This window comes from Lepisma saccharinum, chromosome 13 (assembly GCF_977018435.1).
Source record: "Lepisma saccharinum chromosome 13, izLepSacc3.1, whole genome shotgun sequence".
In the NCBI taxonomy this organism is placed as follows: domain Eukaryota; kingdom Metazoa; phylum Arthropoda; class Insecta; order Zygentoma; family Lepismatidae; genus Lepisma; species Lepisma saccharinum.
In genome coordinates this window covers 23,514,079-23,532,192 of record NC_139241.1, presented here as the reverse complement: position 1 = coordinate 23,532,192, position 18,114 = coordinate 23,514,079, and the positions used below count along the sequence as shown (strand labels likewise).

At 38.4% G+C, this 18,114-nt stretch overlaps 1 protein-coding gene across 5 annotated transcripts in view; it reads right to left on the bottom strand.

Moving 5' to 3' along the window:
- LOC145997205 (KICSTOR subunit 2-like) overlaps window positions 1-18,114 on the bottom strand; it is a 95,119-nt gene that overhangs the window by 30,701 nt on the left and 46,304 nt on the right. For all 5 annotated transcript variants that reach the window (XM_083133954.1, XM_083133955.1, XM_083133953.1 and 2 more), the window contains exon 7: window positions 14,087-14,280. In XM_083133954.1, the coding sequence (XP_082990080.1) occupies window positions 14,087-14,280 (194 nt within the window). The remainder of the gene's footprint in view (window positions 1-14,086; window positions 14,281-18,114) is intronic.

Here is an 18,114-nt window from a genome sequence, read left to right as displayed (position 1 = left end):
TAAAAAAGGTGATAAAATGAACTGCAATAATTACCGTGGAATTTCTCTACTCTCAACAACATATAAAATATTATCTAACATTCTTTTAACAAGACTAACCCCATATGCTAATGAAATTATAGGTGATTATCAATGTGGATTTAAACGCAACAGATCAACTACAGATCAAATTTTTCACATCAGACAGACACTTGAAAAAAGTGGGAATATAATCAAAATGTCCATCAGCTATTCATTGATTTCAAAAAAGCATATGATTCGGTCAAAAGAGATAAATTATATAATATATTAGTAGAGTTTGGAATACCTAAGAAGCTTGTTAGTATGATAAAAATATGCACCAGTGAAACAGAAAGTAAAATTCGTGTGGGTATTAATATGTCTGACAAATTTACAATTCATGATGGGTTAAAACAAGGAGATGCATTATCTCCATTGCTCTTTAATTTTGCCTTAGAATATGCTGTTAGGAAGGTAAACGAAACTAAAGAAGGACTAAAATTAAATGGTGTGACTCAGTTGTTAGCATATGTAGATGATGTAGACTTACTGGGGGATGATGTGAATACAATTAAGAATAATGCTAAAATATTTTTCAAAACTGCTAAAGAGATAGGTTTGGAAGTTAACAAAGAGAAAACTAAATATATGCTTACAGGCCGAAACCAAGTGTTAGGTAATAATCAAAATCTAATTATTGATAACAACTCGTTTGAACCAGTTTCCAAATTCAAATACTTAGGAGTAATATTAACAAATGAAAATTATATTAAAGAGGAAATAAAAAGTAGGCTTAATTCAGGAAATGCATGTTACTTCTCTCTTCATAAACTTTTGTCTTCTCGTTTAATATCTAAGAATCTAAAAGTTAAAATATACAAAACCGTAATTTTGCCTGTAGTATTATATGGGTGTGAAACTTGGTCCCTTACATTGAAAGAGGAACATAAATTGAGAGTATTTGAAAATAGGATCCTTAGGAAAATCTTTGGACCTAAAAGAGATGAGGAGACAGGTGAGTGGAGAAGGTTACATAATTTAGAACTACATAATTTGTATTCATGTCCAGACATTATTAGAATAATTAAATCAAGAAGACTTAGGTGGGCAGGCCATGTGGCACGAATGGGAGAGGAAAGAGGAGTTTTCAGGATTCTTGTTGGGAAACCTGATGGTAAGAGACCAGTAGGAAGGCCAAGACGAAGATGGAGGGACAACGTTGAGATGGACCTAAGGGAAATCGGTAGGGATGGAAAAGAGTATATAGATCTTGCTCAAGATAGGGACAGATGGAAGGCCTGTGTTGCTGCAGCCATGAACCTTCGGGTTTAAGAAGGCTAGAGAGTTAGTTAGTTTTAGTTAGAGGCTGACCAAAATGATTTAAAGTTGCCTCTTAAAAAAGTCATTGACCGTGTTTGTGCTGCGACAGGTGTATCTTTAAGTACGGTAAAATCAATTAAGAAGGAAAGTTCGGCGGTTCGTGCTGGATCATCGTCATCATACAGTACGCCCAGTAGAAATAAAAATCGTCCGCGGCCGTGTACAGATATAGATGATTTTGACATGTGCGTTGTTCGGAGAACAATTAATGAATTTTACACCGTAGACAGGCAAGTCCCAACAGTAAAATCTGTGCTTGCAAAATTAAGGAAAACCATTGGATATAAAGGGCAGGCAACCAGTTTATTGAAGATCTTCAAAAAACTTGGGTTTAGGTGGAAGAAAGTGGAAACTAATAGACGTGTGCTTATTGAGAGGAATGACATTCGGAATGCAAGGATTGCTTATTTACGGGCCATCAGTAGATATCGTCGGGAAGGCCGTCCTATTGTATACACCGATGAAACATACATTCATAGTTCCCACACAACCACTAAAACATGGTGCGACGATAGTCTCGAGGGGCTGAAATCTCCAATATCCAAAGGGCAACGTCTCATTATTGTCCATGCAGGCAGCGACAAGGGGTTCATCCCTAACGCCCTTCTGATATTTAAATCCAATCAGAAAACTGGAGACTACCACTCGGAGATGAATTCCAGCAATTACATGCGGTGGATAAGAGAAATGGTCATTCCAAATTTACCCTCAAATTCCGTCTTCGTAATCGACAACGCATCCTACCACAATATTCAGAAAGAAAGATGCCCTTCGTCTAACACCAAGAAAAAGGAAATGCAAGAGTGGCTATTAAAAAACAATATACCATTTACGGACGATATGTTCAAGCCTGAACTATACAGCCTTATAAAACTGCACAAACCGAAGATGAAATTCTACATTTTAGATGAACTGATGAATGAACATGGCCACACAGTCCTTCGCTTGCCTGCATATCATCCCGATTTAAATGCTATAGAGAAAATTTGGGGCATTTCTAAACAATGGGTTGCAAATCGCAATGTGACTTTCAAATTAAATGATGTGTGGGAACTTTGTAAGGAAGCGTTTTCGGTGATTGGAGAGGAGGAATGGGAGTCATGTTGCAGCAATGTTAGAAAAACTGAGGAACAATACATTCGGACGGAGGGTTTTCTGGAACCAGAAATAGAGCATCTGGCTTTCAGGGTTGGCGACAGTAGCAGCAGTGCGGACGATTCATTGTCGAGTGCAGAAGATTCTTGTTGCGAAATGTCCGATTCAGGTTCTGAACTTGACGGCATAGAAGACCTGGAATAAATCATTGGTTTCTTCATTTGATCGTATTTGCAGTATTTACAACACATAAGGTAAGCTTATTGTATTGTTTTCGCTAGTGAGCTTTTGTTGTTCTACAATTCTGCATTGAGTCATTGTTACCCACTGTTTTTTTGTTCACTTGCAACGCTGCTTGAGAATTGTAAACACGCGCCAACAGTCGCGCGTTGCAACTCCCTCACCAGCTGATTCGGTTTCTGTGCGACTCGCTTTCAACTTGCGCATAAGAACACCTCAGAGATGTTCCGAAAACGCGTTGCCTCTAGCTACGATTTTTTGATTATGAAATTCCCTGACTTTTCCAGGTTTTCCAGACCAGAAATGAAATTTTTCCAGACATATTTGTCGTCATGATTTTTGCTTTTGAACCTCATGTTTTTCAATTAAATATGCAGGCATGTTAATTATTATGAATATGAATATACACAGTTATTAGCTGAAAATTTACCAAGTGATTAATGTAATGCTATTCAATGAAAAAATAAATAACTATTGTATTTCCCTATTTACTACGTCATTACAATTAAGGTGGTGTAAAAAATAAAAAAAAAAATGTGGCATATAGCTATATCAAAGCTTTACAATGTAACTTGTATACAAGCTCAATTATATCAATACAAATGACAAACAACACAAAATTAGGTTATGTACCTTTAGAAAATATGAAATAAGTTTAATGATTATATTTTTTAATTTACTGAAAATAGTACATATTTTGGAAATTCAGAACGTGAATGGGCCGGTGACCAACCATACACCTAAAAGAAATATATATGCAGGCCATACTTTGGAATCAAATATCTCCATTATTTGAGTTTTCCACATGCTGGAACCAATTATATATTGTGGGAAAATATCGAAATCTGTCTACTAAAAGGTAACAGTTCCGAATGTTTTATGTTGGTTTTTTTTTAAAAGTTTCCTAGCAGGAAGACTAATTATCGTAGAATTTTGGCATTCATTGTGACATGAAATTTGAACCTTCCTTAAAATAATGAGCACTATTTGGATTCGAAAAAAGTTATTTTTGTTGAAAAAAACAAGTTCAAAATGACCTTACGCAATCATACACGTTTCCCACGGAAAAGGTATTCTCCGGTTGACAAGCGACAGTAAGTATCGTGGGATTGAATGTAGAAATAAATCGGAACCTTAGTACAGGGTCCTTATTTTAATTGTAAGACAACCAAACCTGACCTTCCTAACCTAACCACAAAAGCGTATTTGACACAATCTTAAGTAATCGCTAAAACTCTGCAGTATGCGTTAACAGACATAAATCAAAATCGAACCATGTAAAAGTTGCATTTGTAAAACAAAAGGAACTTGGGCCCATTTTCACCACTTTTCAGCAAAATTTCATTCTACACGCAAAAAATACGTAAAATTACTATCGGCATCAAACCAACATTCCTAACCTAACAACGATGTGTGACCAGCGTACGTTTAATTCCTCCATTTCGCACCAGTTTTTTAAAAATAAATTCGTTCTACATGCACAAAACACGTGCATATTCGAATAATGATGTCACTGATACTGCATAAAATCACTAATTTATCGGGTGTAACACATCTCTACAACGTAAAAACTATGACAACAAGCAAGTGAACAAGTTGATCAGGTTGCTTCTGAACGGGTCGCAAACGAAGGACTCAAATTCACAGAACGGGTTCATGGGGGGAACGAAGTCCCTTTGTTTTTACTCGGCGTCCGCACCCGTCCAGTGTGACGTCAACCACAGCCAGTTACGTGAAATTCTGCTCTTCAAGCTTTATTGCAGATCCAAAACCAATGAACTGTACGAACACCAACCTGCTCTGCTTCACGTATCAAAAGAGAACGGGTTCCGAACAGGAGTGTTCTTGAAGAAAGAAAATTTCCTCACCACACACAAAGCTAAAGCAACATTTTTCCTTAAGAAATTCTGAGGATGGCTGGTGCGTAGGTTTCGTCTTGAGTAGCTTGTTCTCTAAGGAAAAATCTCACGCCTCTCCAAATTCCGGTCTTGAACAGGTTCAGAAGAACGAGTCGCAAAATGAACGGATCCAAGATCCGAGAGTGAATAAATATAGAATCGAAATGCGAAGGAACCATAATTTTGTACGTAACAGACTAGAAGTTATAATGACGAGAGGAACAAGTTTCTGAACTGAATCTTTTGGGGGGACTGGAATCACAACAACTGAATTCGGAACTGGAAATGAACCGTTCGTTCATTTTGTAACTGGTTCTCCTGCAACTCCAAAATGCTCGTAAATTCCAGAAAATATGCAAAATTCCCTGACTTTTCCCTGACCAACCAAATTCCCTGACTTTTCCCTGTTTTCCAGTCGCGTAGCAACCCTGAACAACTTCCCGTTCCGAAGCACAACTTTCCGAGACAGTCGGCTCCCGCACACGAAGTTTAAAAGATAAGCTGATGAGAAGAGGTCTGGCGGAAGAGCACCTCCCCCACACGAAAGAGTGGAGTCGCCTGGCAGTACGTCACACCTCTTCTGCCAGCGCTCTTCTCGTTGGCTGCCAGCTGTACCTTATCTATCAATTAGTTGGTGGTGGCAGTAGTACAACAGTGCCATATAATAATAGAGTGTTTCTTTTACAGCTTGTTAAGCAAATACATGTTCTTGCGTTTTCAGCCTTTAATTGAGAGTGATGACGAATTTTATAAACATGTATCTGCGTTGTCTGATATCCCAATAAGGGGGTATAGAAGCGAACATTATATCCGGTGTTCATTGCTTCTACCGAAAGATTTTGTACTATACCTTGGTTAAGGAGTTTATACACAGACTTTTGTGTGCATCCAGAAATTAGTACAGTCAACTCTCGATACAACGACCTTTCACAGTTCCCAGGAAAAGGGTCGTTATTTCGAAGGAATCGTTATTGCAATTTGCACCAATATTCAGCTTAAACGAAGCTCAAACGGACACAAAGATGCCTAGGAGAAGGTAACACCATTTATCCTGGTAGTTATACAACCTGTTATGCACATGACAAGTGTTGTGAGAAGGAAAATAGAACATGAAAACGTTTTCACAAAAAAGGATTTAAAATAATGTTACGTACTTTCTTTTAATTGTGCAGTCGTTGCTCTTCCAGGAAATAATTACAATTCTAGTTCATGAGAAACCCATTTGCACTGAGACCCATGGAAAGGAAAACAATCTCTCGCTTATTGCAAGCGAAACTCGAAGAATCTTGACACCAGTCACACTGGCGCCAGCAAAAGTCGGGAGATAAATGGGCAAAATGAATGTTGAATTTTATACGGGTCTACTGGAGCCTTGTCTGTTGCAAAATTAACTGGTAAGATTAGATCTCTCAGGAGAAACAACACAACCTTTCTATATATATATATATAAAAACTGGCTGTAAATTTTCGTTCTGGTTCGGCTGTGTAAAATACATTGTAAGAAAAAAAGACACGTTTTCTTTGCTTCAACCAACTTCATAGTCACCCCCCTCCCCATTCAAGGGAGCAGTCCAAACTCCTTCCTTGACTTGCATTGTAATCCAGCGTGAAAAAGGTAACACGCAACTTGCAATGTTTTCACCCAATCCGTATTCTAGGACACGTCATTAAACAGTGTGGCAGTCGATAATGATTCAGGTTTGAAATTAGATTTCACTTTAAACTCTATATTTAGTCCCGATTAGCCCATCAGCATAAAATTAACTCAAAACAAGCTTTATGAAACCTGCGCATTTTTAGATATCAAAATGGGAGATCGTTATTTACTATCACGTTAACCGACAATTTAATGTTGGATTTAGCAGTATTCTCGATGTCAAACATCCTCTCCTCCAAACGTTGTCCTATTGAATAATGTTTCTTTAAATCGGAATCAGCGTCCATTCCTACATCGAGCACTTTTTTTCTCCCACATGAATGGTTCTGAAGAAAAGCGGCGATTATATTGTGTACATTTCCTTCCAACATGCTCGAGTGTTGAGGAAGTTTATTCTTGTCAGATGCAAAATAAAATTTACAGTTTTGCTTATCAGAAGGCGCAGAATATGAAGTTGTTTTTCTTTCTGGAGATCGAATTTCCTTATCTTCAAACCAAAACAGCTTTGCGAGATTCAAAAGAATGGCTTTTTGCTTCGCGCTGGATGAGTCATTGCTGTTATCGGCAAGGGACAGCTTTCAGATGCTATACAAAACAATGGTGCCAGCTGCAGGGTAAAAACAAGGAGACCAGTTGCAAGTTCGAGCAACAGGTGGTCGAAGAGAAAATCCTCAACATTTTAAGATAACGCAACTGTTGAAGACAGAACTTTTATCAGCAGTGTGAAGAAGAAAGAAATGACCTTTGCTTTACATTTTACTATGCAACAGCATTTACGGGCAATATTTCCTATGCTGTAAATAGCATTAAAAGGAAAAAATAAGACCTGAATTTGGCAATTATCACATTGCCTCTCTGACATTGGCGTGCACACCAGTGGCGGAGAATGAGCTGGGAAGGGGTGGGCGGGCATTTTTTTATTTATTTTTTATTTTTTAAATTATTTTTTTTAAAGGATGTATCCAGAACTGGTTGTCCCATTTTAGACGTCAAAGGAAAGGAAGAGTGGTCCACTTCCACCCTCACCTGAAATCACCTCGTGAAAATCGTGGCTGAAACAATCATCATCGCTGGCCCCCTCCCCCTGCACGTTTGCTGAGAGGAAGAAAGAGAGAAGTCACTCAGCCAACGGAACACTTTTTTGGCAAATATTACGACATTGGCAGAGTTAGGAAAACATATTAAGTGGGACACGGGAGTTATGATGCATGTAAGATCGAAGTAAACTTTTGCGGAAGCTTGGATGACAAATCATTAAGCGGGTTGACAATCTTTAGTTGGCCTATGTGGCTTTAATTATCTCTAACAGTTAAGCTTTTTTATGAAGTGTTAAAGAACGCGTTTTGAATGAAAGTGGTTACTGGAAGTTGTCGGCTACACGGCCAAGAGTAGTTCACTCACGGGGACCTGCTGAAATCTAGGTCAGAGCTGGACAGACAGTCTAGACTTCCAGGCACCACATATCTGTCAAGGTCGATTTAAAATAACATCCAAGCACATTCGATCTTCTCTTCTCACGTACCCAAGAGCAAGCAAAATCAGAATAGCATCTTGGATAGTCGCTGTCGGATGCGGGATAACATTGGCACGTTTGGGGGAGGGGAAGGTAGAGGTCAAGTGCTATTGGATATCACTCAAGCTTGGTGTGGTGGTGTCTATTTTTAGATCAGACTCACTTGCGAGCGGTAGAGCGCTCGTGAAGGGAATGGGTGCGAATAAAACGAGTGCAAGAAACGTATTTTTCGGCCGATTTCCTTCAATTTTCCAACTTTTTTCCAAATTTTTCACGGTTCCGGGAAAATGGTCGTTACTTCGAGAGGGTCGTTATATCCAGGGTCGTAGACAGGGTAGCTACGATTTTTTGATTATGAAATTCCCTGACTTTTCCAGGTTTTCCAGACCAGAAATAATTTTTTTCCAGACATGTTTGTCGTCATGATTTTTGCTTTGAAACCTCATGTTTTTCAATTAAATATGCTGGCACGTTAATTATTATGAATATGAATATACAGTTATTAGCTGAAAATTTACCAAGTGATTAATATAATGCTATTCAATGAAAAAATAACTAACTATTGTACTTCCCCATTTTCACTAAGTTATTACAATTAAGGTGGTGTAAAAAAATCAATAAAAAAATGTGGCATATATCAAAGCTTTACAATGTAACCTGTATACAACCTTAATTAGCCTATATCAATACAAATGAGAAACAACAGAAAATTAGGTCATGTACCTTTAGAAAATATGCAATAAGTTTAATGATTACATTTTTTTAATTTATTGAAAATAGTACATATTACGGAAATTCAGAACTTGAATGGGGCCGGTGACCAACCATACACCTAAAATAACACAGGCCTGCGAAATTGAAGTTGTTGAAAAATACAAGAGACATGTACGCTGAGTTTTATGTTATTGGGTGTGCTGATTTCGAAATGACCTCCATTTTTTTCCATCACGTCAGGATTTTTTGTAAAATCGATATCGATATTTTTGCTAAAATTCTGTGTAAAAAGGAATTTTCGCTAACAATTTTGCATGCACTATCTGGCAAGAGTGGTTTTGATTCATTTAAATCTATGTAAAATCGATGCTTGGTGATGCAAATTGATTTATTAGCAATTGATTTTATTTTGTATAGGTTTAAATGGAAGAAAACCACTGTTGCCAGATCGCACGAGACACCTCTGGTCGAGAGAAGAACACAAAGTTCCCTTGCGTTTACACTTTTAACATCCCATTACGGTGGTTTCTAGAAAAAAAGCACCAACGTATTATGTTCATTTGTGTTTATTAAGGTAACGTACATAAAATAGACGATTGACCACGAGGAGCAATGTATGTGTACATGAACGTTTGACACAAATTGTAAACTGAACAAACGACAAAACCAAACACAAACAAAGTTTATATTTAAGTACGTACCCTTTTGCCTTTGAAACTTTCTTTTTGACGTTCTTCTTTTAGGGCCATCTCAGGCCTCTCTCGTGTTAACATCCAACATTAGTCGGCGAGCATATTCTTGTCCCATTGTCCTTGATATTTGCACTCCATATCTTTAATATCTTGGTGGAACCTTTCACCCTGTTCTTCGCTGACTGCTCCTAAATTTTCAAGGAAATAGTCCACATGTGAGTGAAGGAAATATAGTTTGACACTCATGGAGCAACCCAATGCTTGAAATTTGTCCAGCATATTCATAACAAGTGCTTTATAGTCAGGATCCTTGTAATTCACCAGAAATTTACTGACCACATCTTTGAAGGAAACCCAAGCTTCTTTCTCCGTTGTTGTCATGCTAGTCTCAAAGTCTTTAACCTTCATGAGCTTGCGGATATCTGGACCAACAAAGATTCCCTCTGTCAACTTGGTTGCAGATAAACCTGGAAACTTTTTGCACAGGTATTTGAAACAATCGCCATCTTTTGGAATAGCCTTGACAAATTGCTTCATTACACCTAATTTGATATGCAACGGGGGTAACAATACTTTTTTGGGTCAACTAAGCTGTTCCGAATCACATTCTTGGTGCCTGGTTCAAGATTTTGTCTTTTAGCCCATTCTTTCTTGACCCAATGTTGAGTCTTTGCACGGCTGTCCCACTCACAAATGAAGCATGGGAACTTTGTATATCTGCCTTGTTGACCAAGAAGCATGGAAATAACTTTCAAATCACCGCAAATGGTCCAACCGTGGTCGGCATATTTTATTTTGTTGAGGACGAGAGCCAGGTTTTCATAGCGTTCTTGTAAATGTACCGAGTGTGCAACTGGTACAGATGCATACTGGCTTCCGTGATGAAGAAGAACAGCTTTCAGGCTCCTTGTCGATAAATCTATAAACAGCCTCCATTCATCTTTATCGTAGGTGATATTAATTTTGCTCATCAATCAGGGAACATCAGAACAATAGACCAGGTTCTCCGCTTCCTCAAAGTACTGAACAAAGTACTTTTCTCGATTCCTGTACCAATAAAAAGTGGTTCCTTTGGCCAATAAATGTTTTTCTTTCAATCTGGAGCCCAACAATTCAGCTGCCTCTTTCGAAAGACCCAGATCTCTAATCAGATCATTAAGTTCAACCTGAGAGAAAGGCTGAGGTGAATCGTCTCCAGAGGGCTTATATTCGGTATCGGAGCCTTGACTGTCTGGATGTTCCGAGTCTGAAGACTCTGAAGAGATGACTGGTAATTCAGTTGGAGGCAAAGGCACTAGCACATAAGGTCCATGAGGAACGGGGCATATGGCCGATAGAATGTTCTCATGATAAGAGATTAGCTTGTAATTTTTTCGGTTATACCCACGGACATGGCAGGCACAAAAGTAACAATCATCACAGTGGTTTCTCGGCTCCCTCCATGTCATAGGAATTCCAAAGCGTAAAGCAGTGTTCTTTCCGTTGAGCCATAAGCGTAGATCATTGAGACACTGCACACACACTTTATGAGGAGCCCACGATTTGTCCTGGTCTCAGAGTTTCATGCCAAAATACTCAAGATAAAGTTTTCTTACATAGTTTGTACTGGTCAGGCAGGCATGCTATTCCACGCCGAAACAACATATTTATGGTAAATGTTCATACAAATCCACGTACAATTAAACTTTTCCAGAAAACGTGACGTGATAGACATTTTTCTTTATTTTTTCGAACTCAGCACGACAAAATACATAAAGTTCACTTATCACTTCCCTTGTATTTTTTTCATCGCAGGCCTGTGTAATATATACACGGCCCATACTTTGGAATCAAATATCTCCATTATTTGAGTTTTCCACATGCTGGAACCAATTTTATATTACGGAAAACATCGAAAAATGTATTTTAAAAGGTAACAGTTCCGAATGTTTTATGATTTTTTTTCCAAATTTTCCTAGCAGGAAGACTAATTATCATAGAATTTTGGCAATCATTGCGACACGAAATTTGAACCTTCCTTAAAATAATGAGCACTATTTGGATTCGAAAAAAGTTATTTATGTTGAAAAAAACACTTCAAAATGACCTTACTCAATCATACATGCTTCCCACGGACAAGGTATTCTCCGGTTGACAAGCGACAGTAAGTATCGTAAACTAGTGGGAATGAATGTAGAAATACATCGGAACCTTAGCAGAGTGCTTTCAGGGTCTTTATTTTAATTCTAAGACAACCAAACCTAACATTCTTAACCTAACCACAAAATCTTAAGTAATCGCTAAAACTCTGCAGTATGTGTTAACAGTCATAAATCGAAATCGAACCATGTAAAAGTTGCATTTGTAGCATGATGAAATCGTAATAAAACAAAAGGAACTTGGGCTCATTTTCACCACTTTTCAGCATAATTTCATTCTATACGCGAACAATACGTAAAATTACTATCGGCATGAAACCAACATTCCTAACCTAACAATGATGTGTGACCAGCGTACGTTTAATTCCTCTATTTCGCACCAGTTTTAAAAAATAAATTCGTTCTACATGCACAAAACACGTGCATATTCGAACAATGACGTCACTGATACTGCATAAAATCACTCATTTCTCGGGTGTAACACATCTCTGCAATGTAAAAACTACGACGAGCAAATGAACTAGTTGATCAGGTTGCTTCTGAACGGGTCGCAAACGAAGGACTCAAATTCACAGAATGGGTTCACGGGGGGAACGAAGTAGTGAGCCCCTTTGTTTTTACTCGGCATCCGCACCCGTCCAGTGTGACGTCAACCACAGCCAGTTACATGAAATTCTGCTCTTCAAGCTTTATTGCAGATCCAAAACCAATGAACTGTCCGAACACCAACCTGCTCCGCTTCACATATAAAAAGAGAACTGGTTCCGAATGGGTGTGTTCTTGAAGAAAGAAAATTTCCTCACCACACACAAAGGTAAAGCAACATTTTTTCCGCAAGAAATTCTGAGGATGGCTGGTGCGTAGGTTTCATCTTGAGTAGCTTGTTCTCTAAGGAAAAATCTCAGGGCTCTCCAAATTCCGGTCTTGAACAGGTTCACAAGAATGAGTCGCAAAATGAACGGATCCAAGAACCTAGATCCGAGAGTGAATAAATATAGAATTGAAATGAGGAGAGGAACAAGTTTCTGAACTGAATCTTTTGGGGGGACTGGAATCACAAGAACCGAATTCGGAAGTGGAAATGAACCGTTCGTTCATTTTGTAACTGGTTCTCCTGCAACTCCAAAATGCACGTAAATTCCAGAAAATATGCAAAATTCCCTGACTATTCCCTGACTTTTCCCTGACCAACCAAATTCCCTGACTTTTCCCTGTTTTCCAGGTTTTCCAGTCGCGTAGCAACCCTGGTAGAATCGAGAGTTGACTGTATTGCTCCAGCCACAAACCAAGTATACATTACATATTTCTGAGGCTGAGCCGATATCACTTTGAACCGATACCCATACCAATACTGATACTCTTATCAATCCCCACCAATAATAATACTAATACTTGAAATTTGTAATAATCAAAAGGTGATCAAAATATTGATAAATATTTGTAGGCAAGTATTCCACCCTATTACATGCATCAATCTACCAGAGTTTTGCTTTAAAATAAATTCAAAAATTACATCAGAATATAAAAATACCTGTTAAGTAATCAGAGAATACAATGTTTTCACATAATGTTCGTACAAATTCAATGAAAACCTAGAATTTAGAATAACTTAGAGGATAATTAGATCCGCAAAAGCTTTGCATGACATTTTTGTGGAAAGAAGCAAATGAACAAAATGCAAGAAACGTATCGACCAGTTTCAGTAAATTAAATCCAGCCAATACTTTCCAATATTCTTACATTGACATCTGTATCGGGTCAGCACCAATTATTTCATTATAATTGTGTGGGCTCAAGCTATAAGCTAAGCTTTGCATGATTTTACACAACTTTTCTTCCTTCTTATATGATAAATTAATGAAATAGATCCAAAACAATAATGCAGGAATGTCTGTGTCATATTTGTAGAGCCACATATTTATGATGAATAAAAGATGAAGATTTCAGTACAAAAACTTGGCATATTTCAAGATCAAAAGTGGTATAGAAAATGATGAATAAAAACCTAAATTTGATTTAAAAACTACACTTACTACACAAAATAAACATATTCTTTCTAATAGTACATTTGATTTGATTTGATTTAGTTTATTTTACTTCGCGTTTTGTGCCTCTTGGCTAATTTGCGAAGATGGGGATGAGTGATGAAATGATGAATGGACATTCACAAACAACCAAGCCCGACCGGGATTCGAACCCGGGACCCTTGGCTTCGCAGCGCGATGTGCTAACCACTCGGCCACAGGGTCGGGCTAATAGCACATTTGATGTAGTTATTAGAGTATTAAGGTTATTCCTGAGTAAAGAAGTCTATTTTTGCTTCTCAAATATTCACAGCTAAATTAATCAGTTTTACGTAAATTCTCAATATTTCACATTAACTCACAGGATAATTCAGACTTAGAAAGTGTTGTGCTTAAGAGTTTATGTCACATTTTGCAGCTCATTTCACATTCTCTCGTGACAAAACATGGCAGCAAGATGCACCTCACACCTTTCAAAAACTTGAAAAATTAACACTACATTAACATTTTGCATTCTCACCAAAATCGAAACATGCATGTTTTGTGTTCAAACAAATTATCTGTTCCTTTATTTTTATTATTATTATCTATTTATTATGCAGCCCAACTTCACCTGCATATTGGGATTCCATACACAAGACTTAAACATTCATTCACATATTTCTTCCTTGACTAACATCAGAAATGTTTTAATTCCAAGCATGTACGTATTCTGTTTCCATTTATTGAACTTACCTGTGGTAATAATCAAACGGTTGTTTGCTACATAAGGTTCTCATTTCCTGAGGTGTAGTCTGTTGAGCCAATGTGCTGTAGAAATAGAATGAAAATTTGCAAACCACTGCAGCCTTCAGTTTGAGCAACCACTGGAAGAGAGCTGGGAGCTGATTGGTCTTCAAGAAAGTGGCTCCAAATCCAAGCTTCCAAGACTGAAAAAGATTTCCATCTATTAAAGACAAACGAAGCAAGTGATTACAGAACATATAAGGAAAGAACATTCTCTAGATGAAAGGTGTTTCATACCTTTTAGTATCTTGATATACACAGCGCAGCAATTTGAAATCGAGACTGATTTTTTCTCTCGGTAGGTGGTGCCACTTTGCAAGTGTTTTGTGGTGCGAACAAGTAACGGGTAGCTCACGAACAATCGACGCACAGCTCATTGACCTTGAGGAACATTGTTGCTTGTGGTGTTGCTAAATGTGGGCATGTGTCGTGAAAGTGCGTCGTGATTTCAACATGGAACAAAGAGGAAACATCAAGTTTTGTGTGCTCTTGGGTAAAACTGCTGCGGAAACATTTCACATGTTGCAGCAAGCCTATAGGGCAATTGTTTATCCTGTATGCGTGTATTTGAATGGCTGAGGCCTTTCAGTGAAGGACGGGAGCCAATTGAACACAACGAGTGGTGCAGTAGGGCTATGAGAACACCAAAATTGGTTGAGAAAGTTAGGACAATCAATACTGAAGACTGAAATTTCAGACAGACTGTTACTGCTGCATTTTATCTTGAGGTACTGAAACGTTTGATGCAAGGAAAAAAACATGTGTGAGGCCAGAGTATCGGGATGATGGCAGCTGGCGTCTGTTTCACAACAGTGGACCAAGTCACAAGACTGTGATTGCGAAGAACGTTTTGGCCCTAAATCAACTTTGTGTGTTGTCACACCCTGCCTACTCACTGGATCTGGCTCTGTGTGATTCTTTTTTATTTTCTAAACCAAAATCTGCACTGAAAGGTTCCTACCTTTATGATGTATCAACAATCAAGAAGGCTACGACATGGATTTTAGACAGCGTTACACAAAACAAATTCCAGCAATCCTTCCATGCACTGGTAGGCACTGCGCTATGATGTGTGGATGCAGGAGGGTCCTACTTTGAATGATCAAAGGTAAGTAACTTTCTATGAACACTTGTTTATTTTTTACAGCACCAGTGTCGATTTCAAATTGCCGCACTGTATATACCCTTGCAAACACTTTTTTTTTTCCATTCAACTTGATTGTTTTACCGAAATCCCAAATGATACAGGGCAGGTTTAATACTGTGTTTAAATACCTGCAATTAATTCTAGGTTATTAATCTACGTGGGCTGTAAATTTAGAAGTGGCAACACTGTAAGGAAGAGCAGCATGTCTGTGCTATCACGCATTGAGCATTGTCAGTTGGGGCCCCATGTTGACATGTGGAGTACCAAAAGTGGTCGGTGCAGCTAGTGCTGTTGGGTATGTATGAGGTTGAAATGAACACCATTTTGTGTACTGCCCTAAAACATGTTTACAAAGGTAGAACAGCAATTTTTGATCAAAATCCAGGTGGCCCATGGCAAAAATGCATGAGTATGTCATCAAGACTTGTATGAAGCCTGTAGCAAATGGGTAAGTGCTTTTCTTGAGGAGGTTGGGATGTGTCAGTGAGAACAACCTCAACATGAGGAAAATTGCATCACACTGGGCTCCCCATATTGTCACCATTGTGCAACCATCAGACCACTTTTGGTACCCCACACGTCGACATGGGCCTCAACTGACAATGCTCAATGCCTGATAGCACATACATGGGGTCATAAAATCTCTTCCTTGACAGTGTTGCCACTTTTAAATTACAGCCAACATATTTAGGAGTCTGATCACTACCATCACTGCAATTGGGACTATTTTCTGTGTGAAAGATAATGTAACAGAATATTTAATGAAGTTGTAATATGTATTTTAAGATAATAAATTAAGCAAAGTCTTTCATTAAAGAGACAGTTACAGAAGTAAAGGGCAAAGAAAGTAAAAAAAAATAAAAGATGTTTTGATCACGTAATCATTTACCCTCAGAGTCGAACTTTTGAGGCTTATATTTGAAGGGTGGCACAATCAAAAATTTTTCTGTCCCATAAAAATAGCACCAAGGACAATTTTGCAAACTGTTACATTTGTGAAATCATAAAAATTACTCACTACTTTACTCCTGAGGTTCCAGAAGATTAACGAAGTACCATTAACTTCTAAATTTTAATAAACCTGAAAGGGTAGGTGCTTGCCCCTGCCAAGTTATGGTTAAAGCCACAGCACAGCAATGCAGCATCAAGTAACACACACGTATTTACAGGTGTAAATAAAAAACTGACTTAATAAAACAATGACTTTGATTGATTGATTGAGTTGGTGTTTTAAGTCCACTTCATGAAGAGTAAGGCTAATTGGGATTGGACCTATAGTTTAAAGTGGGATCCAAACCACTGTGTGGCTCCACCGGGTATTGAACCCAGGACCCTTGATTACAAGCTGATGGCGCTACTACTACTCCATAAAACAATGACACATATATATATCACAAAACACACGTTAACTGCCGTGCGGGTCCCATGGGCCCCAACATCAAGATTTCTTATGAGGCCGCATTGGTCCCATGGGACCGACGTAACGTCTAATTCAAACCACTCTGTCGGGCCAACGGTCCTTTGCGCAAGCATATTTCATATTGGAAAGGCCCGGCACGGCGCCCTAGAATCCAACGGCACATGCATTTTTGACAACTTATAAGCAGCAAAGCCATTTTTTTTAATATTTATTATTATTGTTGATATGAAGCATGTATATTCCTTAGAACGGCTTATGGGTAAGTAACCTGATTTCGCTCTTTATTTAAATACAGCATTTTAATATATTTATTTATTTTAAATTGATTTGTGGAATTTGTATGTATAATTAGACAGTGGTATTGGTGTATCAACACTGAGGCTATTTGCACCTATGTAACTCTATGGCGAGGCGTCCCTATAAGAATGGGGACATTATTTGCATTTGTTGCTTTTACGCTATTTTCACCAATTATATGAAATATATGTTGTGACGTTTTTTTCTACGCATTTGTATTTTCGCGTGGAAAAACGTCACAATTTCTCATTTTATTCGTACGCCTTGCGTCTTGTTTGTTTTCCTTGGATTATAATTTATCACGCTAGAGGTCTCCACCGACCCCTCGGCCCGTGCTCGATTCCCGAGCAGAAAGCAATGCCAGTTCCAATCCTGTAATCTTCGCGATAAGAACGACGTGACTTTGGGTCACGAGTGTGGAGAGAATTTTACGTGCGCCGCATGGTTAAGTGTGCAAGTCGCCTCGCTGGCGAGACTTAACCCAATTCTGATTTCTTCCTTTTTCTTGCACGCACCATGAATTAGTTTTCTCTCTCTACGAATATTGCACATTATATCGCGAAGCAGTATTCATTCCTTTCCCTGATTAGTTCTACACGTTACATGGAAGGCTGCGTTTGACGAAAGTACGAAGCTGATCGCTGCCCAGTTTGATTTGGGTGTTTTTCTCCAATAACACGAATCAGTATCCATGTTGGTGATTGAATACGAACCCAGAGATGTTCCTGTGTGTGACGCTAATATCCTGAAAGACGAGACGTGAAGGAAGCCACGACTTGTAGTGTATTACCGTACCTGGTTGTGAGAGATTGCTGTCTGGTACTCTATGCGAAATCTAATGGAGGTATGTACAGTGTTGTTTTCTCCCTCCTTTTGATTGCACAAAAAATGCAAGTTCGCGGACTGTGATGGATTGGAATATGTTTAACTTAACCGAATCAAAAATATAAAGAAAGAGTGTAATACGACTAAATGACAAATCGACGAAAAGACTAGTTGCTTCAAAATCGTTATTGCAGTACTTCGTCTCGCCGGTAGTGTCAAACTACCTTTTGATTGCGCATTAATAGTAACGCGAATGAACTTGAGGCATTTTTGCCAGAATTGCAAGCG